Genomic DNA, 27,032 nt, shown 5'->3' with positions numbered 1-27,032 from the left:
CTCTCGTATTCTAAGTGTCATATCAAAGGTGCATTTGCATTGTCTCGTTTCCAGCCCTTAGGAAAATGTAAAACCTAATCACTGGACCAGAAGGACATTACTTTCAAAGCTCATTTTGCTCCATAAGAAGTCCTTATGTCCCTACAGTTACTGTAGATGAGACCCAAAGGAGCATATGGGAATACACGAGCCTCCTTGGTGGGGTAGGTGAAAAATCCCCATAAAATGAACAGCCTGGGTTAATTTGCTATGAAAAAAAAAATTACTCTGAAGGTCAAGTGGAATGAAAACATGTTTTTAATCTTCTTTTCTACTTACGAATCACTGATATTTTAGGTCTGCTAAAGTAACTTATAGAGATTCCCACATAGCAAGCTGGCGTGTCTGTTATATATTGACCTAAATTTACTTTCCATAATTTTGTGAATTCCCAGAACAGTATTTGACATGTGGAGTCACCAGCATCTGGGCCTGCTAGACTGAAAACCACAGCACAAACTGTTTACAGGAAAATTCAGGTGGCTGAAAGACATCTACCGACAGCTCTTTACTATTGCCACACCACTTTCCTCCAACAGATCCTAGTCTAAGATGTAGGCAGATAACACACTGAAGTCTCTGCTGAACTGAAGAAACAGTTAAACACCCATCTCACCTCAGTTTTGGGATCAGCTCCTTCCACCTTTTATACTGACTTGGTGTTTTTCCTCAATCAGAAGCCTAAGTCCTTCTTCCATACATATGGCCAGAGAGGTGGCTGTTCAGCGAGGGCAGTGAAATCTGCCAGGAGTCTGTTTGGCCTATTCTGATCATTGCTAAGAGCAGTATTTCAAGCTGGGCAAGCCACCATTTTTTTTTTGCATCAACCTATCTTCTTAACTAGCAGAAAGTATGCTATCTGGAGAAAGCAAACAAACCCCAAAACTTACCATCTGATTCGGAGGCTGCTCTGAAAATCAAGTAGCTGCTGGGAAGAGGCTGAGTGATCGAACCAACATTTTCTCCCTTTGGTCCCTGGAAATGCACACAGACAGAAAGATGTAAGGCACAGAAGCTGCAATGGACTGTTCAATGTCTTTCCACCCTTCCCAGGCAGAGTGTGCATGGTTGTGATAGGAAAGAAGGCAGGATCACATGGAGTAATTTGGAGAGACTCCATGATTAGTAATCATGATACTGCTGCTGCAGCTCCGAGGCAGTAATGAGCTCCTATGCAAATGGGGCTTGATCTAACCTATGCTCAGCCCAAAACCTACTATGTTTATTCAGATCTGCAGGAATGGAAGGATCTTATCGCTGTCACTTGGGACAAAATCAGTCAAACCTGTGAGCAACACCTGAAGGGACTGGTCCATGAGGTGGTCCTGGGGTCTGCCCACAGCCTGACACACTCACAATGAAACACCCTTCTCACACCACCACAAAAGCAGCAGAGCCACACCTTGTGCCGTGATTGCCTCAAGCAGAGAGGCAACAGCAGCTCTCCTGGAAGGAATAAAAAAAAGGGAACCTTCATCGTGAGTCTGTGGGAAAGGTGAGGAAAGGGAAAACCACAGACTGAGGACCAAAGGTCCCCCAGCATGGGCACATGTTGCTGGTTTGCAGTCCTTCACCTTTAAATCCAGAGAACCCTTATGCCGTGGTGCCTGAGGTGACAGCCACTTCAGGCTTTGCTCATTTGCCTTTCGTTTAGAAACCGTGGCCAAAAAAAAAGTGTCTTGTAAACATCCTGCCACCATCCTTTCAGCATGACCCTCCAAAAATGATGCCCAGGGAAGCAAAGTCCATCCTGGATGAGGCACTTCTTTGAGCAGAACCACAGGCTCCCTCCTTGATCTCCTCTCTGTTTCCTTCTCTTCTGAACTCCAGAAGATGCTAAGAAAAAGCAGTTCCTGTACGCAGTAAGCACAGCTTCATACTCTTCATGGTATGGATTTCATGCCATAACCTGACTGAAATAAATAGAAATCCCTCCTCCTCCATTGCATTTTCAAAGTGACTCAGCCTCCTCCAGCTCCTTCTCTTCCTCACTTTGTAACAAATAACACAAAAGCAGATCCTTTTTCAAACATGCAGACATTATGTCAGAAATAGAAGCAGGGCAGAAGACATCACCAATACTGGCATGACCACTGTGTTGCCTGCAGGGGGGGAGCAAGCCGTTTTCTCCAGGATGCTCCAATACAAACTTCCTTGACTTTCTAGAGAATACCAGACAATGCTGAAAATCTGTAGGCAGATTTTTGCAGTTTGAGTATTAATTTCCTCCCTTACATGGGCCTTTATAGTATCCAACCACATTCCTTGCAAGAAGGATTTCCCCCTCCCAGTTGATAAGCGTGGAACTGTGACTGCCACTGAAAACTGCTCCAGTACATAAGTGCCTCAAAGTTAAATAGTGATTTTATCTGGATTTTTAAGTTATACTCAGAAAACCAAAATTTGGACAGAATTAAGAGTAGGAAAAGGATCAAATTCTGAGTGTACGAAGACGCAGCATTGAGAAGACAACAGTCTCCAGTCAAGCTTCTTGCCTTCACATCTGTGGGGCTCCTCTGATGCCAGGAGAAACTGGGATCCTTGTTACTCACTTTCTTTTTCCTCTCCTCCCTCCCACAAGAGGTTCACAAAATTAAGACTGTTTACAGGCTTAATAGTCAGGACTGGCAAAGTTGAGATTTGATTAGCAAACCAGAGCAGAGCAGCTCAAGACATTACTAGTGACATTAATGCAATCAGGCATCATTCCCCATGGCATTTTTCCTTTCAGTATCTTGCAGCTGAGCAGGGTGTTGGAGAACTATTGGTAACACCATTACTTGTGTTTTCAGTGCAGAGGTAGATATTTGCTCTGCTTGAGGAAAACCCCACAACCTAATGGCACAGATACAGAGCATTTTAAAAAAGGGGGGAGATGGGAAGAAGATTAACACAAGATTTTAACAGGCATTTAGCCACGTGGATAAACTCAAGAAGCAGCCAGGTCACCCTGTCAAGGAAACATATTCAGTAGTAAGGCATGTTCACTCATGGAGGGGGCCATTTCCCACAGAAAAAAAAAGGAAGTGGGCCATAAAAATAAAACCAACATCTGCACAGATCAAATGATGTTCTGTATCTGCACAGTACAATGCACTGTCTCCCAGCCTTTGAGCACCATGCCAATGACCATCTCTCACAAAAAGTGAGTGTTATCCTAGCTGCCCCAGCACCCAGAGCCCAGCTGCAGCCCCTGTGCAGTACAACTAAGAAAGGATCACCTTTAGATTGTTCCTGTCTTTACAACTGATTTAAGACTCAAAAGGCATTATCAAACAGGGGGTGATTAGGTTTTGAAAAATGGAGAGGACTGACAGTTTTAGATAGTATGACATGACATCTTGGAGAGTCATAAACAAAGCTTAAACGGGGGGGAAAAAATCTCACTAACAGTGTTGTGGATAACTGTAAGGATGAAGATGAACAAACTGTGTTGTCTTCTGGAATGGAATAAACAACTGGAAAAGCCCAGAACAAGGACTTTTTCTTTAAAAGGAATGACTCAAGGTTCTTACAAACCAACAAAATTCAAATTATGTGTTTTCCCAGATGCAGTGCGTCTGACCCCAACTTACTTATTGTTCTAAATAAATGTCAGAACAGGCTGCAGATAATGAAAGCCCTCCCACACCATGCTGTTCAGCCAGCTTCTGAGCAAGCTTGAAGGGAAATACGACCTCTTCCAGGACACTTTTTGGGACAGGCAGACAAACCCTGCCAGTTGATAGCCCTACACTCCCTCTGTGAAGCAAGAAGACAGCCACCCATACCCTCACAGGAATTAGTAGGTTGGCATTCCCCAGTCTCCTGCAGCCACCTTGGCAAAATGTCTCTTCCCAGGAGCAGTGTGGGATCAGACTGCCTTCACACATTGGACAAAGCGCCTCTGCAGCAGCATTTGGGGCATGTGGGGGAAGCTTCTCTTACTGCTGCTTGCAGTTCTGGCTGATTTTGGGACCTTGACGGTTTTGGTCTTGGGTTTACAAGGGCCTGGATGGAACAAATAGATAAAAGGTCTAATCCATGTACACTGCAAAGGAGTTTCAGGCTGAAAGTCTCAAAAAGCCAGGGAAGCAGTGTAGAATAAAGAACTCTTTCCTTCAGCAATATGCTTCTAAGATAGCTCTAGACCCCAGAGAGCTTTATAAGAAAAACAATACCCTGGTGCATGTATTTAGCTTTCAACTACAAGCCATGGCCTTACATCTTATCTTGAAAGGTGCCCCAAAATCTCACCCTGCTCTAACTGAAGTTAAATGCCTGCACATCAAATTTATTTGGCTACTACTACCACAGAGGCCTATGGCAGTGCCTGAACCACACATTTGTTCCAGGTCTGAACCCCAGAGTTAGCTCCAAACATCTGCTGGGCAGCCAGGCCAATATGTACAAAGGTGTTCAGTAATTACCCTGAGTTAACTGCAAATCCACTGATGAGAGTGAAAGCTGGACCACCAACTCTAGTTTGAATAACCCCTGAAAATTTCACAAGCCATTCTGGCCAAGAGGGAAAGGCGTTTATCCAGATCTTATTTCTATTGTGATGGACAGCAATTTGGGCTTTTTGCTTAAGCTCAGGTGAATATGTATTTCATGAGAAACAGACTTTCTTTGCCTAGTTATACACAACCAATGTAGATCAGTCAATTCTCCTCCAGTTGCTTTAAAAGGAGGCTGTGAAATGACATAAAATAAAACAGTATTTTTAGCAGCTTCAGCCTTAAACTGTTGACAGAGTGCAGACAGCCTCTTTGACATCAAGCAGCTCACTGGTGGATTTCTTCCTGATGTGTATGTTGGTGTTTACCTCATGGCTGAAAGCATTTATCACACACAACAATCCAGGCTGAACTCAGGTTTCAGGGACTATCCTACTATGCAGCTCAAATATAGCTTTCTAAGTATGTCTCAGGAGACTTAGAATATTACTTTGACTTTAAAATTTAAACCTCTTTGGACTTCCTCTAGTACACAAACATTTTCCCTTCACATTTAGTACACTAATTCTTATTTCTACCATATTTTTTCTCAAGAGACACAAGAACTAGATATACATATTTAAATACATACATATACTAATAAAACCTCCTCTTTCTTTGGGATGCCTCACATCAAAGGAAGGGCATCCTAATGCAACACTTCAGATCTGTCAGCAACTCTGCCTTTCAGTATCTGACTGCACTTTTGATTCTATTTTTCACTACCTCCTCTGACTGTGCTTCTCAGAAGAATTCAGTTGACCTGTCAAGTCACAAGGAATGTTTTTGTTGACAGACAGTAGATCATCAACAACATTCTTAGGTGCATGCTCTGAATTTAAAAGGCCTCAAAACTCTCAAAACTGAATAACAAGCAAGGTAGCAATGAAACCTTTGGAACTTTAAGCAAAAGCAATGCATTTAGGCACAAATCAGAGCTGAGCTGTTGGCAGAAATCAGCAGCTCACACCCCTGGTTGCTGAGGTTAATTTTAATTCTCTCCTCCTACCTTATTAAAAATGGAAAGGCTTTTTATAGTGATTGTATAGCTGTGTTTAAAACTGTTCAATTAACTGCATGGAGGAGTGTGTCTACTTGATCTGCTCCCACAGGGCTTCTCCCTTTTGTCAGAACTTCTGATTCCATGACAAGTGTTTTCACTGCTCTCTCGTGAGTCTTTCCATTTCCATTCCCTCTGCTGACCACCTTGAAGCAAGGCATCAGCTTGGAATGCCTTATTTACACTCGTGATGTCTCCTAGAGAATTTATGTCTGCAATAACTCTGGTTTTGTCACTGGTTTTGACAGGGAAACAAATACAGCAACATTTAAGCTTTGTCTTCAGGTATCCAAAAGATGTGGCTCTTAGTGTCTCTCGGGAGGTACTGGGATCTTCCTCTTTGCACATAGGCAGTACATAATGTTTTTTCTTTTTTTGCCTATTCTTAAAGGGAAGAAGAAAAAGGAATACAGCTCTTTAACATTTGTGGGGAGTTATTTCAAGAAGTGTGAAAAACTGTTAATCATTTTTGTAACAGGGAGATCCAGAGGTCACTGCAGGAGCCACTGTGTGTATAGGAAGGGATTGTCTCAGCCTGAAGAATAACACAAAATGAAGTGGAGAAAATCCTGCTATTTCCATTTCAAAGAAGAGATGATAAGGGCTATCTGAAGTCACACTTTTGTGCAGCAGTCAAGGCTTGAGCAGAACACTGAGTTCCAAGTCCATTGCAAACAAATCCAAACCTCAGGGGCATTAGAAAAAAAAAATCAAATTATAAACCTGCTTTTTTGTCACTTTGCCAACCATCTCCTGGTATTGTGTGAATCACTTGGTGCTTTGTGTGTCCTTGTTTTGGGGAATTTAGTTGACTGTGTCTATGCCTCAACTCCTTTTAAAGATGTAGGCCATGGCGTGATATAGCTTCTAGGTATTAAACTTCTTTTCCTGCACTAACACATTTCCTTTTTCCTCAGTCTGTGCAGGCATCTGTACTCTGAGAACGATACATCTGTGGAACTAATCACAAGGACTATGTCCCTTTGATGTCATTCAATGATCAAGCTTTGGTATCTTTAATCTTTTTATACAGTCAATTCACCATTGCTAACAGCAACTGAATAACTAAATAGCATCAGTGCTAGGCAATACCAGTGCTCAGAAGATTTGGTGACCAAGAAGCAGTTGTTCGACTCATCAGGATTGTTACCTTAACAGCCCAGATGGATTGATCCAAAGGATGGAAGAGTTTAAAGCAAAAGCCATCCTTTTTGGAGGGTCTCTCGATCAGCTCACAAGAATGGAGCAGGATTGTCCCAACCCACTGTCCGATCTTTGGCGTCTTATAAATAAGCAGCACTCCTGGTTTCAGGACACACCACAGTTTGGTCCAGCTCTTCAGAGTCCCACGAATCTGGAAGAAAGGGGAAGAGACCAAAAAGTTGCGTCTATGTTGCTCCTTAGAAAAAAACCAACATTTATTCAGTATTTATACAGTATTTCCAGTGTGTTTATTCCAAGGCTGCACCACGATACATTTCCTAAGGAAAAGACATGGTGTTCTCTGAACAGCCCTAGGGATCTCACAGCAAAATCCCAGAACTTGGAAATCTGGCTATCAGAATTTAGTCTTCATATTTTTATTACTAGCTCAGTGTTAGCAGCTTGATTAAATTTTTATGCAATCAGCACTGCTGGCCCACATGAGAGTGATCTGTTAATAATCACGGAGGACATGCCAATTAGAACATTGCATATAAAAATGTTATAGCTAGCCTAACTTGACTTACAAGTCATTTTAATAGTGTTCTGCACAACACTGCTATTAATGGGTTTTGTCAAATACCCCATTTTCAAAAGTACTGTCTCCAGCTGGCTTACTTCTCTGTCAAGCTCAATGCATCTCTCTCTTATATAGAAGACATTAAATCTTATAAGAGTATATTAAAGATAACAGCTTAAAGGATGGAGAAGTTTCTCAGTAAGTTTAGATTTTGCCTAAGGTCTTCCTGCCTTCAGTGTGCACAGGCCAAACCTCAAGTCTTTTCTGTGTTCTGTTTTTGTGGCCCAGCATTATTTGCAACTCACCAGACGTTTCCAGTCACAGCAAACACGCAACAGGTACTTTGTATTTAAAAAATCTCAATATTTATTTTTCATTAGCAGTAAACACTACAGGAAGACTTTGTTGCCAATCTAACTTCTCAAATAAACCATAAGCATGTCACTTTTCTGGCTTCTAATAATAATTGCAGAACAATGTTGGAGGTTTTTACCACTAGCCAAATGCAACTATTGTTTCACGAGATCCTTAAGTTACTTTGTTTTTCTTAAGAGCTATGTGTTCGGCAACATTTGAAAATTAAATTTTGCCAATATAAAAGGTTCAACCAATTCACTATGATTTGAGAAAACTAAATGGCCCCAAAGGAGGAGAAAAACAGTGCTCATCTCTCAATGTCAATCCAGATTTACTTTGCCACACAGAAGTTTCAGGACTCCAATGAGAAGCTGTCACTACCCAAGTGTGTGCACAAGGAGAAATTGCAGTTGTCATCAGGTACAATATGTTTCATTCTGTGCTGTGACAACAGAAAATTCAATTGTCGATAGAACAAGCTGTATCTGCCCATTTTCAGGCTGTTACTCAGTCTATTCCCTCTTCAGTACAAAACCACATTTATGGGAAGAGGCCAACAGAGTCTTTCAGAGAGGAATAAAGAGAGAAACATCATCATTTCCCTTTGTACTATGCACTTTTTGAGTCCTTGTTGCTGCTTAAGGACATGGAATAGACCAACTGAGTTAAGGTGGAAAGTAAATACCTCCCACAGATCCACTTTCATAGAAGTTATTTAAATAAAACTTTACAGTAACTTCAACTCAAAATTATTCGGTCTTCGTTCACTTAAAAAAGTGCGAGTGCATAAGTCTCAGACACATCAACTACTTCTCACTTATTTTTTCCCACAGGCTCAGAAGAAATGATCTGTATAAAATACCTTCAGCCAGTCTGCTGTGATCACCACACTGGGATCCTTCAGAGCACTGAAGAGTTGTTTGGTAGCTCTTTTCTTCTCCTGTCTGTAATTTTTTTTTTGTACCTGGTTGAGAACAGAGAAAATATAGTAGCTGTAATCATGGCCTCTTTTGGGGAGGAAAGAACATAATGCATTAAGGACAGTTATGTATAGCACAGCAAGAACTTGACCCAGCACAGGTTCCCCAGAAATGAACACAAGGAAGAATAAAACCACAACACGAGAACAGGCATTTTCTTTGCTCCTGAAGTTTCACTAAATATAATCTAATTTGTCTTTTCTTTGGGGGGAACAGAAAGAGGCTGCATACCCAGTCCTCCTCACCCCTCAAATTCAAGAGCCTAAATCTAACTTCATTAATTTATACTTTTGGTTTGGTAAACAAGCAAGTGTTCAAGCTACAATTTGCTCAGATTCCCTAGGCAAGTCTGTCCTAACAAGAGCAGTGAAGGATTACAATCCTCTTGAGGTGCCTAATGGCTCTGGAACATACAAACACAGTGAAACAATTACACTGAACTGTTCTGCTTGCAGTATATAATCTAATCCTGTATATAAAGCCTGTAAATGTCCTTGGCCTACAATGACTCCTAGAAGGTTCAGAGGCTTCTCTGGGTCTTGGGAAATGGCTCTGACTTGTTCCCAATGGCTTGTTCGGAAGGTACCATTTGTTTTTTAAAAGAAAGTCAGCTGATGCTGACCTGGCTGCTTTGCACGTACCTTCAGTGTTTCCTTCTTCATGAATTTGGCTGTGGGAGACACACACTCTTTGTCAGACCCATTGCAAAGCTTATATTCGATCTAAAAAAAAGAGGGAGAGAAGAAAATAGGAATGTGTTAACATGAAGATGCTCAAGTTATGTTCTGATAAAGTGTTGTTTATAACTTTCAGGAATCCATGAAAGAGCTGATTGTAGACTTCAGCAGTGGAACACTAAGCAGGTGCACAAAATGCGTATCTACAGGGCAGGCCAAACTTCCTTTTTATACCCATGGCTGGATGGAAAATTCCCCACCAAATTTTCTTTGTATTTCTCCCATGCAGACATTAATCTTGGTTAAGAAAAAACAGAAACAAAAACCCCAACAAAACAGCAAAACAAAACAGAAAACCAAAAACTTATTTCTAACTTTGAAAACTGCCCAACTCTCTTCAGATCTGAAAGCATTTCAATTACTAGAATAAAACTCTATGGTGAATTTGTTATAGATTTTTCAGAACTAGACTTGATACTGGCAATGACTGTTGCACTGACTGAAATGTCCAAAAATATGGGTGGGCAAGAAATGAGCTAATCATGTTACAGATAATACAGGAAATCATCTTGGCCTTGCAAAGTGAAGCACCAAATATACACAGTCACTTCAAATCATGTTTGATAGTGTCAGTGCTGTTTAAATTCACTTTCAGAAGCTACAGACTGATGTCATGACCATGCTGATGGGCTGCAAAAATGCTTTACTTTCATTAGGCATAATCACAGTATTACTGTTACCAAAATAAAGGATGTTTAGAAAGTACAGCTCTCCAGAGCCCAGCTCACAACGAGGACCCCCACGTGTTCTGTCAGCACATTGTACAAAACCTGGGCAGGGTTAATGGTGACAGAATTATGGTACAGTCTGGACTCTGCTGCTTTTTATGTGACCTTGGGGAAGTTATTTCCTCTCTCTGTACCTCTCTTCCTTCCAACCTTTCATGTGTCTGATGCATTCAGACTGTGATCTTTTGGGGTCAGGCACTGTCTTTCCCACTCATACATGACAGTTTTGTAAAGAAAGCTCAGCCCTCGGCCACCTTGATTTAACGAGTGTGACACAAAAATGAGCTGTACTAAGGAAAAAATGTATAAAATATATTTCCCATGTATAAATTCACTGCCATGATGCGAAACAAACCCACTGAGCTTTCAGGCTTTCTCTCCTTTATGTCACAAATTGATGTAATAATTTTACAGCACCTTCAGTTTCAAGAGACCCACTTCCTTTTTTCCTCCCAGTGACACAGAAACCTCTCAGGCTACTACAGCCATGAACTATGCTGAACGTTAGTGTGAGCAGGAAAATGTTTAATGACAGCCAGGACAGTCCTTTTCACATGACTCAGAGAAAAGCACAGAAATGTATGACCAGATCACAGCAAACAACTGTGCCCTGGATACTGGGGCAGGAGCAAAAATGGGAGGTAAGGGTGCCTGCTCAACTGAGCAAAACTCCTTGTTCATTATGCAGCATTAGAAATCAGGGGCAGAAGGTGCAATTGGCAACAGTCATTGCAGAACCTATTACTTGTGCTCAGATACCCTTATAGTACTCTCTCACTAAAACCAAAACTACACGAGATACTTTAGAAACAGAGAAAGGAAAACTCTGTGATGACACACAAAGGCCAGTGAGGTCCCTGATCTGACTGTTTAGTTCACAAGTCAACTTGGATCCATTCAGAAAAAAGGCCAGCTCCTGGACTCCTGAAAACTATTCAGTGTTTGCCATTTTTGTTTTCACAGAAAGTGAAGCCTGCCTCCTCTGCCTGCAATGCAGTCTCTGATTCATATTTCGTGCTTTGGACTTCACTGTAAAAACACAAGGTTCATGGTGGGGACCACTGCACAGATGTGACGTCTGAGCAGAGAGTTGTGCCCACAGCACCTTTGTCACATTTCAAAGGGCAGTAGTAGACATTTGGGAGATATGCTATAAGACTTCTTTTATGAAGAAACTTTTCCAAGTGCTTAAATATCTCTGAGCAAGAATCCTTCAGAATTATTAGGAGATTATGCTTTCATGATTCGAGATGTGTGCCCTCTGAAATCAGTCAGAAGAATTCTTCCTCTTTCTCCCGATTAGCAGGAAGAATGTCCTGTCCTTGAGACACAACTATGAGCCAATTGTTTATCAGCAATTTCACTCCCTCCGGCTGGAGAGATCAGACAGAGAGAGAAACACTGCATACTATTCCTCATTAGCCAGTGAGAGAGGCAGAAAAACCACAGATGTTCCCAAGATTCTAGGAAATACTGCTCAGGTGCCTGCAAAACATCAGAATGCAAAGAATGCTTTTTGCTTAACTAATTAAAACAAGCTACAGCTGCTTGTTACCTAGACAATTACACCTTAGCGCTTACATAAAGAATGAAATTTTGGCCCCTAAGCTCACTTGGCTTGGGGAGATTTGCTTGCAGCTGAACTCAGAAAGGCTTCCAACAGCAAACCTGCTGCTTGTGGGGAACCAGCACTGACACAGACAGAGGCACTTCCACTGCTCTACCAGCCCCACCCGCCTCCTCCTCGGAGACTCTCTGGGTCATGCTAAAAATAGTTAAACAAGCACAAGACTTCAAACCTGGGATGTTCACACAGACAGACACACATTCTGACTCTTTGGGAGAGCTGACTGCACAACCAGGGACACTGGTGCCCAATTCCAGGCGATACTGCTGTGCATGCCATAAAACCACAGTGCAAAACAGCTGATGAAGGGATAATCTCCCCTGACACCACCACAGCCTGTAGGAGCTCAGTAAACACAGTCTGAAACCATTTCAAACTGGTACTTCACTTCATTGAAGCAGCTGGATGAACAGCTCTGGAGGATGCTGCGGTGGCTCCTGAACCACTGTGCTGCTTCCTTCAGGATCTCCCTCCCCCAGCTTTGGGCTACACCTGGTCATGCTGAATCTGTGAACTTGGCCTGTAAGGGGAAACACAGCCACAGGGATGGTGGCCACCAAGACAGGCTTGAGAGTGGATGAGAAAGAAGCAATAGCATAGGTACTCACTGCCCATATAAGAATTTCTAGGCATGGGAAAATAAATAGTTGTGCTGCTCTGTCTCAAAAACTGTGATATGCCTACCAGATGTGTGACCAATACCACAGCTCCCAGAGATGGTTGCAAAATGCTTTATGAAAAGAGAGCAAATGTTACTGTAACCAAGCCATGATTTTAACTAGGAGCCATGGACAAGCTTTCAGATGTGCCTGACCTGGGACTTCTGACAGCTCCCCAGTTAGTTTTTAACGAGTCAGACTGATTGCTTCTCCCTCCCAACTTTGCCTCTTGTTGTGCATCTGAGGATGCACCATCACTGATCCTAAATAGGAGTTTTCTGGCAAGGAAACTGGTGATCTCCAGGTCTACAGAGTGAAAAGCATTGCATTTCTGGGTTTAAAGTTCCTGCTTTTTCACAGGACAGATGGGATCTAAGCGTACCATAGGTCCCCATGCTGCTGATGGTAATGATAGTTCCCCTAGGTTTAACCTGCCAAGTGACTTGAAGTAATATGATTTCATGTTTTTACATTAATCTGTCTTAATGGTTTTGATTGTACCTTGTGGCATATGTAAGATTCAGTAAATTTGGGCCATCAGCTCTAAAGGTTCCCAAGACACAGCAGGGTCTCACATTGCTAAGACACATCAAGAACATTTAATGATGTCTTTCTACTGCCCTGCCTTTCTCAGCCTGGCAGAAAACTAAGAGAAGCCATTTGTCATCACAGCAAGTCTTCCAAGGATGCTGGGATAATGCCTGTGCAGGATATCAGAATCTGGCCCCCGCTCTCTGCAGCAACATGTGAACAATATTGGCCACAGATGAGACTTTGTACAATGGGAGAGTAAGGAATTCATGTTCTTTTTAAAGGAAGAAAAACCCACTGGAGTATTCTAATAAGAAAGCAGTAAGTATGCTTTCCATATAGTGGTTCCCATAAGGAGGGAAGTCTGTTAAGCTGCCAAAAACTTTCACCAGAGCATGCTGCAGCACTTGCAGGGAGAAGAAACTGTTGTCCCTTTTCAGTTCTCTAATCAAATCTGTCCTTTCACAGGAGTGATGACCTCAATGCTGACAATGGGCTGTACTGTACTCAAAAACATACTTTTTATCCCTGTTAAGTTCGTGTTCCCTTTCATCTCAGTCATGGAGCTCCGGAGATTCACTGCTGATTGTTAGCAGTCAACACAATACCCTCACACTTCTGCCAGGCTTTGTAAGAGAGCGTGCAGAGTCCTCACAATAGCGCTATTCTGATCCAGTGTGTTTCTGGTGACTTCATTTCCAAGAGGAACCAAACCATTTCACAGAAAAACAGCCTGTGATCAGCTCCAGTTTGGGGGATGCCAGCTGATCAGCATGCCAGCCCTGCTCAGGACAACAGCAAGAGGAATATCCTGTTACTTAGCACAAGCAATCCTTGCTGCACAACAGCCAGAATTATTCCAAATCAGAAACATTTCAATAAAGTCATTCTCAAGCTGTGCTGTGCATGGTAACAGCAGTGACAGCTTACGAGTTGCCTTCTCGTCTTCTTTGCATCCAAGCGACAGAAAGACAAGATCAGATGGGAATTTGAAGGCAGAACAGAAGGAGCTGGGGTCATAAGTTATGCTTGACAAAAGCAGTGGGAGACATGTCCTGGATCAGATGTAATTTCTCCAGTATCTTTTCCACATGTAATTGCAACAAATCTCGATCACACAGAAATAAAAGAAATGAAACAGAAGTTGTTTTAGTATAAAAATTATGGAAAAGCTGGGTTTGACATTACAACTGAGACTCCTTGTGAATATTCACAGACATCCCAACCAAATTTAAGCAAGTTTGGTTTCATTTTATTATAAGCAGTTCTTTTAAAAAACTTTTTACTTTTGTTGTGAATTAACAGCTCATCCAAAGCACAGTAGAGCCAGTGAAACGATTCTTACTGGCAAACGAGCTTTGCAGTAGGAAAGATTACCCTTCAACTGATATCCTGCTTTTCAGCAAGCTGAATAATCTTCAACTAAAACTTTCCAGTTGGAAAAAAATGAACATAAAGATACCTCTTATTTCAACAATGTTACAAGGATACAGCAACTGTGTTTACAACTCTGAAGTAGCATAATGATTAGCACAAACTGGAAAGCCTGTACAAATAAACAGTTGACAGCAACACCTGGGGAAAATAATTGGTGAAATTCAGCCATCCAAGCAACTTCAAATATCAAGTTATACCAGTGTTGAGTGGAATCCTTGGCTCCACTGCATCAAATTATGGTAAATAAAGAAAAAGTCACAGGATTTCTTACAGGATTTCTATTTGATCATTTAAGTGTGCCTTGCATGGGAAGTTCCTTCTGCAAGGTCAGAATACTTAAAGAACATTTGAGGCGAGATGGGAAGTTGGACACTGAGAAAGATGCTGTTTCACATGACTGTCACAGATTTAGTGCCAAGAGAAAGCTGAAACACAGTTTTTATTTCCCCTCTAGCTATAGGCACAGCTTTTGTCCCTAGGCTAAGCTCAAACAAACAAAGAAAGTGAGCAATGAAAAACAACCGGGCCTGCAGTTTAATACGTTTTGCTAAATCATTTAATAAATCATTTCAATTTCAACACCTCCATTTGCCTTCACCTTCCTCATCAGAAACACTAGGCTAAGGAATTATGATCACCAGTGACCCGACATGACAGGACTGCTGTGGCTTACCCAAAGCTACCAATTTTGAGTTACTACTCTCTACATTCACCTCTGTGAGGCACCCGGCTGTTTCAGGGCTTGTATGTACTTACACAAGTTAGGGATGCTCCATGTTTTCTATTTCACAGTGCAAAATCCCACCCCTCTTCAACATGATTTTCCCAGGATACTCCAGGCTACATCTCTGCTCAGTTGAAATCAGCTGCAGAGCCCACTGCGGACAACTGTGACTACCCTAAAGTGCTGCATGTGGAATCAAGGAAGGAAAGTGTACTGAGCCAGGGCACAGGAAATGACTGTAATTCTTCACAGAGACAACTGGCTCCAAAATAACTCCATTCACAACATGGAGAGCATGAAGTATGGTAAAGAAAAGACAGCAAGGGGCCAGTTGAGCACAGCACCACCTGGAAGGGCCAGAATCTCACATTAAGCCATACTTAACACACACAGGGGATGTTTCACTCCTGAGTCTCTCCAAGGTGATTCCTGCAATATCTGGGTCTGTCTGCAAAACAGTTTCTTGGTTTTCTGACTAAGGGAGAACAGAGGAAAAGGCACCCTTGTAAATTGCCACATTTGTGAATGACCTTCTGTGTTAGTCCCAAGTGTAAACATGACTGGAATTACCTCAGAGGTCAGGAGCATGACTCATAGATCTAGCAGGGAGAGCTTGAGACAGTATGGGAACTGTAGCTTAAATCTCAAGTGATCAGTATGTGCAGTTTCAAACCACTGTGCAGCTAAAATAAATTTCTAGCAGTCAGTTACGTCCATATTTCAGATTACAAATCACACAATAAAGGCCTGAACAATTCAGGGATGTGGAAAAACTCATTCACAATGCTTTGCCCTCCAATACATCACATAACTGCATGCAACAGCCACACTCCTACAATTTCATAGGCTTCATTGTAGCATTAGCAAGGGACTGAAACCAGTGAAGTACCACTGAGCTCCAGTTTCAGGATTTTTCTGAATATCCCTTAAAATACACCTCAATTCTTTGTGGCCCTGCATCCATATCAAGATAATCCAGCTGCCCTCCAGCAAGTAGTATTAATAGGTAAGCACAGGAAAGGAAGAAAGAGAACTTGCAGCACTGCATACTGCAATACAGGGTGCCTTAGAGGACTCTAACAGCATCAAATGAGGCACAAAACAAAAGAAAGGCACCTCCTGTCACACACTATCAGGTGTGTGCTAACTGGCTGCAGAGACAAGCCTGAGGCTTAGAGACAGTTTGGTGATACTTTCACACCCAGCTATGAGCCCTCATCCCAGAAAACAAGGCTAAAGAGCTCTAAAACAGAGAGAAACTAATATGAGAAACAATCTGAAATAAGCTAATATTTTTTTCCCTTTGAAAATGGAGATGAAAGAGACTCCACTTAAAAAATGGAATAGGAGAAAATGCACTGCAGGAAAGCTACCAACACAATATGTATCTGAACTGTGCCTTAAATATGTTCCAATAAAAGGTGGGTCAAGAAGCCACAGCTAAAATTACAAATACATATATATATATATATATATATATATATATAGTGCTAAGAACCACACAAACACATTGAAAGCAAATGTTCCTCCAGCATCAAATATTTGACTGTCTGTACGGATAGGACAACTGGGATGTGCTCACACCTCAGAGAGACCAGCCCACCCATGAGCACAGGGCAGTGTGGTTGCCATTAGAAGTCTTCACATTCTCTCTGCTAACCTGGGAAACCTGCAGCCTGCTCCAGCCTGCAATGTGCATATGGCCTGTGTGAACGAAATGCAGAACTGTTTCCACCTCACTGATGAAGATGTGAAACAGAAACACAATTAATCTGCCTTGGCAATGCAGGGAATCCAAGGCAGAGTTGGGAATTTGAAGTTCCCCGAGCCCCAGTCCAGGGATCGAATCACTTGACTGGCTTTCCTCTCCTTCTCATTGCTGAGTGAAAGTAGTTAATGTGCTGTGGTACCTCAAAACAGTGCTGCTGAAAGAACACTGATTTCCAGCAAGGTTTTTCATATCCACTGTACCAAAAGAAGGGCAAATGTTCATGGCATGGCTCTGTAACCTACAACATTTGCTTTTTAATCCATTAATTAAACCAGCATACCCTACAGTCCAGTTTCTAGGAATTATCCCCCCTGCTATCAGAAATCTAAATATGACCCAATTAGCACACACTTTTCCCTTTGTTTCAAGTAGGTGGAATCACTACTTATTTTTAAACTGAAATAGTGTGACAGATCCCTACTTAGAGTTCTGGAAAGCTAACAGTAAGGCTTTATTTTATGGCATTAGAGCTGAGTGGACATGAAAAATTACATATTAAACAAACAGACCACCACTTTGCCTGGATTTTTAAGGTACAAGACGTTTCACAATAAGGACTCCCTATTGTCACTGCCACTGCAAAGCATGACAGAAGGCAAGTTACATGGCTGGAGGAGAGCAAGGTGAAGCAGAGTGAAGTGAGAATGACAGGTGCTACAGCACAGGTCCAGTGAGGTGGAAATTCTCAGAATCAAACATCATGTGTCTAAGCAGAATATTCAGGCAGGAAAAAACCACCCAGCTCTGGCCCATCCGGCAGCCAAAGCAATTGCCTGCAACACTGCAAATGAGTAGGCAAGTTGAGGTTCAGTGTTTTGGTGTCCTCATATCTCTTTTTAGTCCACTGGTGTTTCAGAGCAATTTTGACTATTGTAAAACCAAAGGCTTGGGTTAGTGAAAGCAAAGCTCGTGTCCAGGTTCAGAGCCCCATTTCTTTTGATTCACAGATCTGATGCAGTTGTTTTGTGCTGTGCATTTCCTCTTAACTCTTCTTGACAATTGCTCTTGGCACTGTCTAGGAGAGGCCCACCAATGGCTCCCAGGTGCACACAAAGCATGGCAGAAATCGAGGTGGGCAGCCAAATCTTCCATGGGTGCTTCTCCTTTCAAAAGCACACCTGTAAGAGACTGAGCAGCAAGGAAGGCCCAGAGGCTGGGAAAACACAGCTGAGCCACGTTCTCACCCAGAAACATCTCATAAATACATTCCTATTCCTGCGTTCATCCTGCATCTCAGAAATCGAACTCCCTTTTGGGCAGCATTTCAGTGCTCTGAGCTGTCCTGTCTAGACAAAGGTCCTTCTTTATATTCCTAAGTCACTGGAAATTCAACACCACTCCACTGAAGGCGTGCAAAACATCTAGCTTTAAAACACAGCCCTGGATGCAGTTACCTGGTCCTTGGGCTTCTCCACTGCCAGGATAAGTGGGAGGCTGATTTTCCTTGAGGAACCTGCCTGAAAAAGCAAAACCAAGATTGGTTTGCAGCTTGCCAGGTTCCAGCAATAACAGAGGACATGTACACAAGTCCTTGTCGCATACTCCCAAAGCTCCTCTCATCACCATCTCCCTGTGCTGACCTCTGCCAGGGCATCCCAGCAGAACAACCTGCAAGCTCCAGGCAAGCACAAGAAAATGTACTGGAAGATGCAGAGATTATTTTCATGTCTCACAAGAAATCACTCGTCTGCAGTTGTTTCTTTTGTGATATATTTTCATTTCAGCTGGTGCCACTTGCATTTTATAGCTTCACAGTTTAAAATAAATTTAGTTAAAAATTTATTAACTGGTCTCGCTTCTATTTCTAGCTACCCTCCAGAAACATGTTAGGGAGCTGCAGCCAAAAAAGCTGTACATGAATCTCAAAGCCAGGTCTCATTTATAAGGTTGATTCCATCTCTACAGGAAATCAAACCCTGGCACTCTGTAACTCTTGATCTAGAGGCAGGTTTTGAGCAGTGAGATCCAGAGGCTTTAGATCCAGTTTTACCTCTCCCTAACAGGCTGGATGGAAAAAACTGTGTTCAGGAAATGTTGATTAATTTGTCTTCCTCTCCTGTTACACCAATTCCCAGAGCTCTCTCCCAGGCTCTCAACTCACTGTTTCAGATGCTGCACTCTACACTAAATACTACAGTTTTCTTTTGCAAAACAATTGCAAAAGATTTATGATTGCCTTGCTGATCAGGAACAGCAGGAGACACCTCTGCTGACAAAGTCAACCTTTCAACCATAATTATTCATATCTAATTACACTGCCTAATGAGGCCCAAATAAACCAGGGTCTTCTGTGGTAGGTGAAATCAAGCCAGAGGAAAGTGTAGGCTTCCTTGTCATCCCAACCATGCAGAAAACACACATTTTCTTTCCCTCAAAATATGCACACACAATTCCTGCAGAAACAGAGGGAGAGGCTTTCTCAATGACTTTAAAAAAAAATGAGTAAGAATGATAAATAACATCCTGAGAAAAATGAAAGCAAGACTGGGAATGGATCCCTATCCCAAAGTACCTTGCCAATGGAGTTCGGAGTCTGTGGTGTCTCATCCTTCAATGACGATGGGCTGTTTCCTTCCACGTCTTTTCCTGCAACAAAAAAATTGTGATTCAAAACCAGAAAAATGCTGTGCAAAACCATGGCTCACCATGGCCTCAGAAGGACTACTGCTAACAGCACACAAGGGAAGTTATCATGAGCAGAAGCAAGCACACCATGATCCCAGAGAGGGACTGTGTAGAATTTGAAATAGCCTCGATCCTCATGCTTGGGTAACAAGACTTCTCAAAAGTAAGGTCTCAAAACACCATGGAAAACCAACATGTTGGTTGCAAAGTCCAGCATTTGAAAGCTGGAAAAAAACAGAGATGAGGTTGCTTCTGCATCCTTAATCAACTCCCTTCTGTGTCTGCATTATGATGCAGTCTTTAATTACATTACCACAGTCTGCTCTTTCCTTACATACCCCATGCCTCGTTCGGTGCAAATAATAAATGCAATTCAGTTAATAAGCAGCTATTCAATCCTCCTTGGTCAGTGTCTGGCAACTATACACTGATGCACTTGATAGCATGCTTTGTTGGACAAATAATAACCATGATCACAAAATGTTACAGAAGACAGAAGAGTATCTAGGCATAATTAGTAAAACAAAATAAAAAACCCCAACACACTTGAAGAAGATCATCTTTTGATCAAGTTATTTGTTAAAGTCAGAAATATTTTAAATCTACAAGCAGTAAATGAGTACTATGACATTTTCTAATTGCTGTAGAAATATATCCTCACTACTCATATATCATAAACTTGCATATATTATATACCGGCATGAGTGTGTGCAGTCCTAGTCCAGGCAATAAAATGTAACAATAAATACTGTTCCTTTGGCCAAATGTAATCATGTCCTCCCAGTAAAAGAAGCACAGAGCTTCTATTAAAAAAAAAAGCCAAAAAATAACATCTGATAAGACTAGATTTTTAGTGCCAAGACAGTCATTGTTAACCAATTACAATGTCATTTTCTTCTCAGAATCACTGGCCATCAGAGCTTCAGAATATGGGATGCAGTAAAGAACCACAAAGACAGTGAAACACAATCCATTTGTAACACACTGCAAACATGGCAACAGTTGAAAATGTTCCTAACATTGCGTGGGGCAGCCTTGGAAACACCATCAAACCCAAAACCGGCAAGGGAAAACCCTGATTCTCCTGAAGTCAGCAGAAGCTGTCATAGATGTGTCAGAACCGTAATTCCTCCTGGAATTATCAGAACAGCTATTTAAGAAGCCAGCTCTGAGAAAAGTCAGCCACAAGCCTGTGCTGCCACAGGAGGTCTGGGAGAAGAGGGACAGCACATGCACCACTCATGTGGGGAAGTGGAGTGGCGTGGTGTGGCATGGTGTGGCGTGGAGTGGAGTGGAGGAAAGACCCACACAGACACGCAGGAAGGTGATGCAACAACAAGGGATCCATACCTTAACCTACTTTGTCAGCTGTCACGCCTCCCTTGGAAACACTGAGCCCTAAATAATGCACTCCGAAACCTGATGTTTGTGGGCAGGAGAAAATAAAAAGAAAAATCCCCAGTGGCCAGAGGTTTGACAGTGCCTTTGTGCTACCACGACAAGTGGGATGGCCATAAGCACTGCTGTGCATGGATTAGAATCTGTGTCTCCATACTTTCTCTTTCTCTCACGGCATTTTCATCTCTATAACCCCCCTTCTTCCTGAAAGAGGCAGAGGAGGATGGAAAAAAATCATAAAGCCATGTGGCTGCTGCACTTGTTTCCCATGAAAAGTATTTTCTGTGCATGTATGGGAAAGTAACATATGGTCTAAAAGTTCAAGTAAAGTTAATGGGAATCAGCTGCTGTCTGCTACAAGGGAATGGTGTCTATTAGCATAACAGAATTCACATCCATTCTTTATTGTCTAATTTCTTAAAGAAAGCTTAACTCCAAGCTTGTAGACATACAAAAAGCCTGGATGTGAGACATTTCTGCCTTCTCTCAGAAATGCAGTTAAAAGGATTTGCACCTGAACAATGAGATTTTCCCTGTTCCTGAGGTTCTGGACCATCCTGCTCACAGAGCATTATGGAAAAAAAAGGAACACACAACTGTCCGTTCTTACTGTATCATTTTCAAGGCTTCATTAGGTATGTCTATGAAGCAACATCTCCTAGTTTCTTATGCCAAACTCATTAAATCTACTGGATATGGTGAGGGAAAGGCTGTTTCTCAGAGGAGAGCTATCTTTGCAGTCTGTCTCAGGCAGACCTGCTGCAGCCATGCAGAAGGAGGGGGCCAGCCCTTGTTTGGAAACCAAACTTCATAGGAACAATGTGGAAGTTTCTCAAAAACTCAAAAACACACAGTTAAGTGCACAGAAAGCCCAAAAGTGGGAGTCTCACCCACAGCACAACAGACACAGCCACCTCAAGAAAATAAATAGGAAACCACAGAAAAACATAAAAGGAGCTAAACATGACCTGGCTATAGAAGCTGAAGCTCTTATCACCCTGATCAAGAAAACACAATGCCCACAGCAAAAAGAGAGCTGAATCTCTTGCAATTTAAAGTGCTGACTGCTACCAGGGCACACAAAGAAGGGTCGTCCACAAAGTAGCCCAAAAGTTCTGCACCAAATAACAAAAAAGACTTTGGGAAGAGAATCAGCAGTGCTTATGGAAACAGCCTTCATCACACTGTGAAGAAAATTGCCAATACTCCAGTTTTGTGGCTACAGAGTAGAATTACTGCCACTTTTTGTCCATTATTGTCATGCACAGGGAAACTAAATATTTAGTTCGTTTTCAGAACAGTAACAATTCCTTCTCTTTGGTTTTCAGCCTGGCATAAATCCTACAAGTGCATTTGCCTTTCCCTTTTATAAAGAGCAATAGAGCAAGCATGACTGGTAAACTACAAGAGGAAATATAAGCTCTGATGTGTGACAAAACTATTGTGAATAAAACCCATTTCTGCTGTAAATACCAGCCACATGACCCAATGTGAACACCTGAAATGTAGTTCCATGTATCCTTCACAGGAAAATTGCCATATTCATGAAAGTACATCTCTGAGGATGCAGATAAGCTAATCTAAATTTTTATTTCAAGACTGTGTGATCTTGCAGCCTAATCAGAAAGAAAAGATTCTGTAAAAATTTTTTTAGCTACTTGCCCAATAGATTTCCTATCCTCTGAAACAGAAAACAGAGAAAGGTTCTCTCTCCTCATGGCTAAGTGAAAGACAGACATGAACAAGGAATAAGAATTCATGTCTCTCTAATTTGTGAGGTCCCTATAAAAAGAAAATATCTTACTCAATTTTCTCTCAGTTACAAGAATCATTAGCACTTTTGTATGCAAGCAAGAGGCAAGAAGTCCAAAGTGTTATTTCAGATAGTGCCCTCTGCATTTCCCATATGTTCCCTTTGAAAAAAAAATAAATCCTCTTGCTGCACTGAATCTCCATAGCACAGCTCTCCTGGGGCGTAAAGTCTGTCACTCCCTCCTCTCTGAAGTATTTACTTGCACATCTTCATTGTTGGAGGGCGAATCCTAGGTGATGGTGCAGTGAGACCTGCAGCTCCAGCCACATCACAACCCACTGAATTCTGGGCAGGAAATCACTGGGCTTTGCTGCCCACTGCACCCGCTCAACACAATCAGCCCAGTGCTCACGTAAAGAAAACCTGCTGGGCTCAAGCAGCAAAACACAGACCACTGGAAAAGCCTCAAGAACTGAAAGCTCATGTAAAACAACAGAGAAAAATAGAGAAATACTGGATGCAGCTTATGGACACAGACCTGTGGCTTATCTGTGGTGATAGCAGCATTGTTCAGAGGAACAGGAGAAGGGAGGGAGAAGCACACATGGTTCAGGGGAAACAAGGCAGAAGCAGCAGCAAAGGAGTGAAAGCAGATCCTGCCATAGGAAATGACAGCTGAACATGAAGAGTAACATGCCCTTCTTGCAGGAAATATGAGGAAAACAAAGAGACAAGGCAGCTCTTTGGGGATGGGAAAAGAAATGAAAGGAGTAAAAGAGGACTAAGGATAGACAAAACCCCACACTCCCTGCAAGAAATCCCCTGACTGAAGGAGTAAATTCTGTTTGTTGAAATGGATATTCTCTCCTTTACAAATCCTTTGGCCTATGCTCTTCCTTTGCAATACTGAGGGCTACAGCCCTCACTGACACCAGTACTGGAGGTTTCCTGGGAGAACTGTGCAGCAGAAGAGAAGAGCCAACGTGGCTCAAGGCACTTGTTCTGCTGAGCCCAGCAAAGGCTGCCAGCAGGGATCAAGGAGAAACAAGGTGATGGGGGAAGCTGAGGAAGAGAAAACTCTTCCAGCCACCTCCTCCACACTGAAACCCTCAACTTTCCCTGGTTTCTAAAAGATTTCAGCACTGAAAGACCACTGTGAGGGAGTCAGTAACTTTTTTAGCATTGAAAATGCTGGTAAGAACTGAAGAAAGAACTGGGCAAATTCTAAGCCATGGCTCTCCATCACCTCAAAGCAAGGGGAAGTGAATACAGGCTGGAAAATCAGCCCTTCAGCTCCCAAGGATAACAGAAGTGAGTTATTTATTTCCCACACATTTGTACAGACTGTATTTATGGGCAGTCATCTGTTCAGATGTCCCTCCAGGTTTGAAATGTATGAGATTTTAGGTGTCCCATTTTAAATTGTTTTCAATTTGATTACTGAAAGGTTGTTGAAGCTTCCAGCCTCAGTGACAGCCAGGATTAGTCAGCACTGCTGAAAATAGGCTCCCCACGGCCTTACAGCAGACACTCATAAACAAAATACCTGCAAAATCAGAGTCCCTTGAAACCTTTGCACTTAAAGACAATTAGTTCAGGAAACCCAGACCTGGTTTTGTACTACATCTGCAAAGCCCATAGAGGCTGCTGGGTGCTACATCGATATGAGCACTGAAACCTTTTGACAGATGCTATGTTCTTTCTCCAGATATCAGTGTTTTGAAACCTCACGAAGGTGCTGTGAGGTTTGACTACTTAGCACTGACATGGCAGCTGCGGATGACAGCTCAACAAACTTGTGACTGCCCCCTGAAGCACTTGTTTACAGATTGGAACGGCAGCACTGTCTGCAAACTGCAATCAAGGAAAGACTCCAATGTTTACTGTGAGCAACAAATTCTGAAACAATAAAATGAGCTCTTTTCCCCTCAAGAAAGGTGCTAGGAAATTCAAAGCTAAAAAAAAAAAAAAAACAACCAAAACCCAAAGATGTAAAGAGAACGCTTAAAGCCAGTCTGCCATTCATTGCAACCTGTCAAGATTCCTGGTACTTGTAGTGCTTGTAGATATTTACAGAACATTAACCACAGAAATTTTGCTCTTGTAATATTTATCCTGGGCTCTAAATCTGAACAGGGAAACCTGCCATTAAACATCTGCAAATGGGGACAGTAAATTTTAAGCAAGTCCAATGCTTAGGGCAAAACACATCAAGTGCCTTAAAGTGGATGTGCCCGAAAACACTATGGTCATTTTATAAATGTAAGGCCATGCAGCATTCAAACAGTTACAAATCCCAATTCTCATGCCCTCCATTCCCACTTAATGCCATGCCAATGAAAAACAACAGCATCATGAAAGCAGCACTGTCTGGGATCCAGTGCTACCTGTGTTGCAGCAGCTTCTCTCACTTTCTGTTTCACATTCTTGTTTCTCTTTGTTTCCTGGCAGCATGCTAAAGTACCTACTTGCAGTCAAGCACCTAAGACACACTGCTTTCTGCACTGACACACCAGAAACCAACCTGGGCTGAGTGGGTAGATGTCATTGTCGGCCCCGAAGAACAGATTGCGCGTCAGCTTGCGAGGATCAACCTTTTGAGGGGTGGACGAGGCCGGACAGAGGGAGAACCTGCGACGAAGAAAGTTCTCCTCCTTCATGGCATGAGCTGTGGGGGTTTTCTGAAAAAGAAAGATAGAAATTACAGTTCATTTCAAGACACAGGAAATCAAAGTTTTCACACCTACATGGCTCCACTGCTTCAAAGCCACCTAATCCTATGCAGTGTACCAGATCTTTTTATAGAGTGCCAGAAGGCTATGCAGGGGAAAAAAACTGGTATTAGTTTGAAGCTACAATTACTGATTTGCTGACTCTCAGTATTGGTAAACTGTAGGGAAGAGGACACTGCTCCTCAGTGAATCCAGGCAGTATAACATCTTCCTGCCTACAAGGATCTATTAGGATAATAGCTACTCACTGGGTGCATTCAGTGCCTAACATTCAGAACACAGTGCCTGAAACTCTTTTTTTTAAAGGCTTTTGAGTCTCATAAATGCAACTCCATTGGTGCCAGCAGAGTTACACTGTCTCCGCACAAATCAACGTCAATCTGAGCTGTGTGGAGGAAGACCAGCTGCACTGGCTGCAGGGAGCAGCAAGAGGAGATCACACCAGTTACTCCCACCCTTATTTCCTATTACAACACATAGAAATGATTTTGGTTTCTTTAAAAAGCTGTTAAGATCAGCCCTGCAGTTTGATCAGTGAGATAACCATTGCTGCTCTGTGAGGGTAAAGACCAGCATTTGTGTCCCCAAAAGCCTCCCTGCATCCCTGTACTGGTGGTACTTTGCTCTTTACCAAGGCTTGGCTAATGCATTAGACCATCCTGGCTGGAATTAAAGGGGTTTTTTATACCCATCCAACAAGCAGTTCTTTCTTACCCTTTACAAACAGATATTATGACTGTCTCCTTCCCAAGTTACAGGCTTTATTCTCTCCCCATGTGCAGCCAGAGGCAGGGCTCCAGAGCAGTAAGTGTTAACCCAGCCTTTGGGTGGCATCCCTCACCACAAGGTCTGCTGCTTCTCAGGGGGACAGCTACTGAGGTAAGGAAAATCCTTTAAGGATAGCACACATTTCCTGAAAAGCATCTCCAAGTTTTCCCATCTCTTTTAGGCTACTGGGAAAACAAAGAAGAAAAGGTTGCCCAGAGTCACAGTGCAGTTTGGGAGGGCAGGACCAACATGCTCCTAAGGTGGCACAGGTGGGAAATGGGCTGATAACAGGCTAGAACACCCTATGCTACCCTTCCTGCCCCGAGGCCCACCCCTGTGCTTGAGCTGCCCAAATGCCCCAATTTCATGGGGAACCCTCCATGGCCTCTTGGAGCTCAGCCTTCACGGCCAAGACACCACCTAAGCAGATGCCATGAATGTGTCCCAGTGAGAAACTCCCCTCCTGTGTTTTATCTGGGCTCTGTAGCTCCACCTGCCCAGCCAATCCCTGTAGATAACAGGCCCAGTGTTCCAGTTTTGCAATTTTTAAAAATTTGTTTGCCCAGCAGGCTGCATCAGCTTTATAAACTAGCTGCTGTGTAGAAGGCAAGAGAGAATCTGCTCCTTTTTTCCCCCAAGAGAAGGCCTCAGTGCCCAAGAGCGTTAATTTGCTCTAAACCAGGCTGGACTCCAGCAATGTGCATGGGTTACCAAAACCACTTTGAGCAGCAGGTCTTTCTGAAACCAGCTCACCATGGGATGCCTGAGACATCAGGTGTGAGGGTCTGTAATATTCAGCAACAGACTAATGGGTTGCAGGTGGGGCTAACCCAAAAATGGGGCTCCCTCGGGCTACACAGCTGCCATTTGAAGGGGATGTGTGTCCCCTGTGGGCCTGCATCATC

General features: G+C 42.6%; 1 protein-coding gene across 2 annotated transcripts in view; it reads right to left on the bottom strand.

The window, feature by feature from the left end:
- Nucleotides 1–27,032, bottom strand: part of OSBPL5 (oxysterol binding protein like 5) — a gene marked incomplete at its 3' end in the record, with an annotated part of 170,814 nt that overhangs the window by 70,949 nt on the left and 72,833 nt on the right. For both annotated transcript variants that reach the window (XM_082284502.1, XM_082284501.1), the window contains exons 2-8: nt 25,152–25,308; nt 19,364–19,437; nt 18,246–18,308; nt 9,279–9,359; nt 8,520–8,621; nt 6,728–6,931; nt 930–1,014 (exon numbers count right to left, since the gene is read on the bottom strand). In XM_082284502.1, the coding sequence (XP_082140628.1) occupies nt 930–1,014; nt 6,728–6,931; nt 8,520–8,621; nt 9,279–9,359; nt 18,246–18,308; nt 19,364–19,437; nt 25,152–25,287 (745 nt within the window). In that variant the 5' untranslated portion in view covers nt 25,288–25,308. The remainder of the gene's footprint in view (nt 1–929; nt 1,015–6,727; nt 6,932–8,519; nt 8,622–9,278; nt 9,360–18,245; nt 18,309–19,363; nt 19,438–25,151; nt 25,309–27,032) is intronic.

Source organism: Coloeus monedula (genome assembly GCF_965178545.1).
Source record: "Coloeus monedula genome assembly, chromosome: 6".
Lineage (NCBI taxonomy): Eukaryota > Metazoa > Chordata > Aves > Passeriformes > Corvidae > Coloeus > Coloeus monedula.
This window is presented reverse-complemented; position numbering and strand designations above follow the sequence as displayed.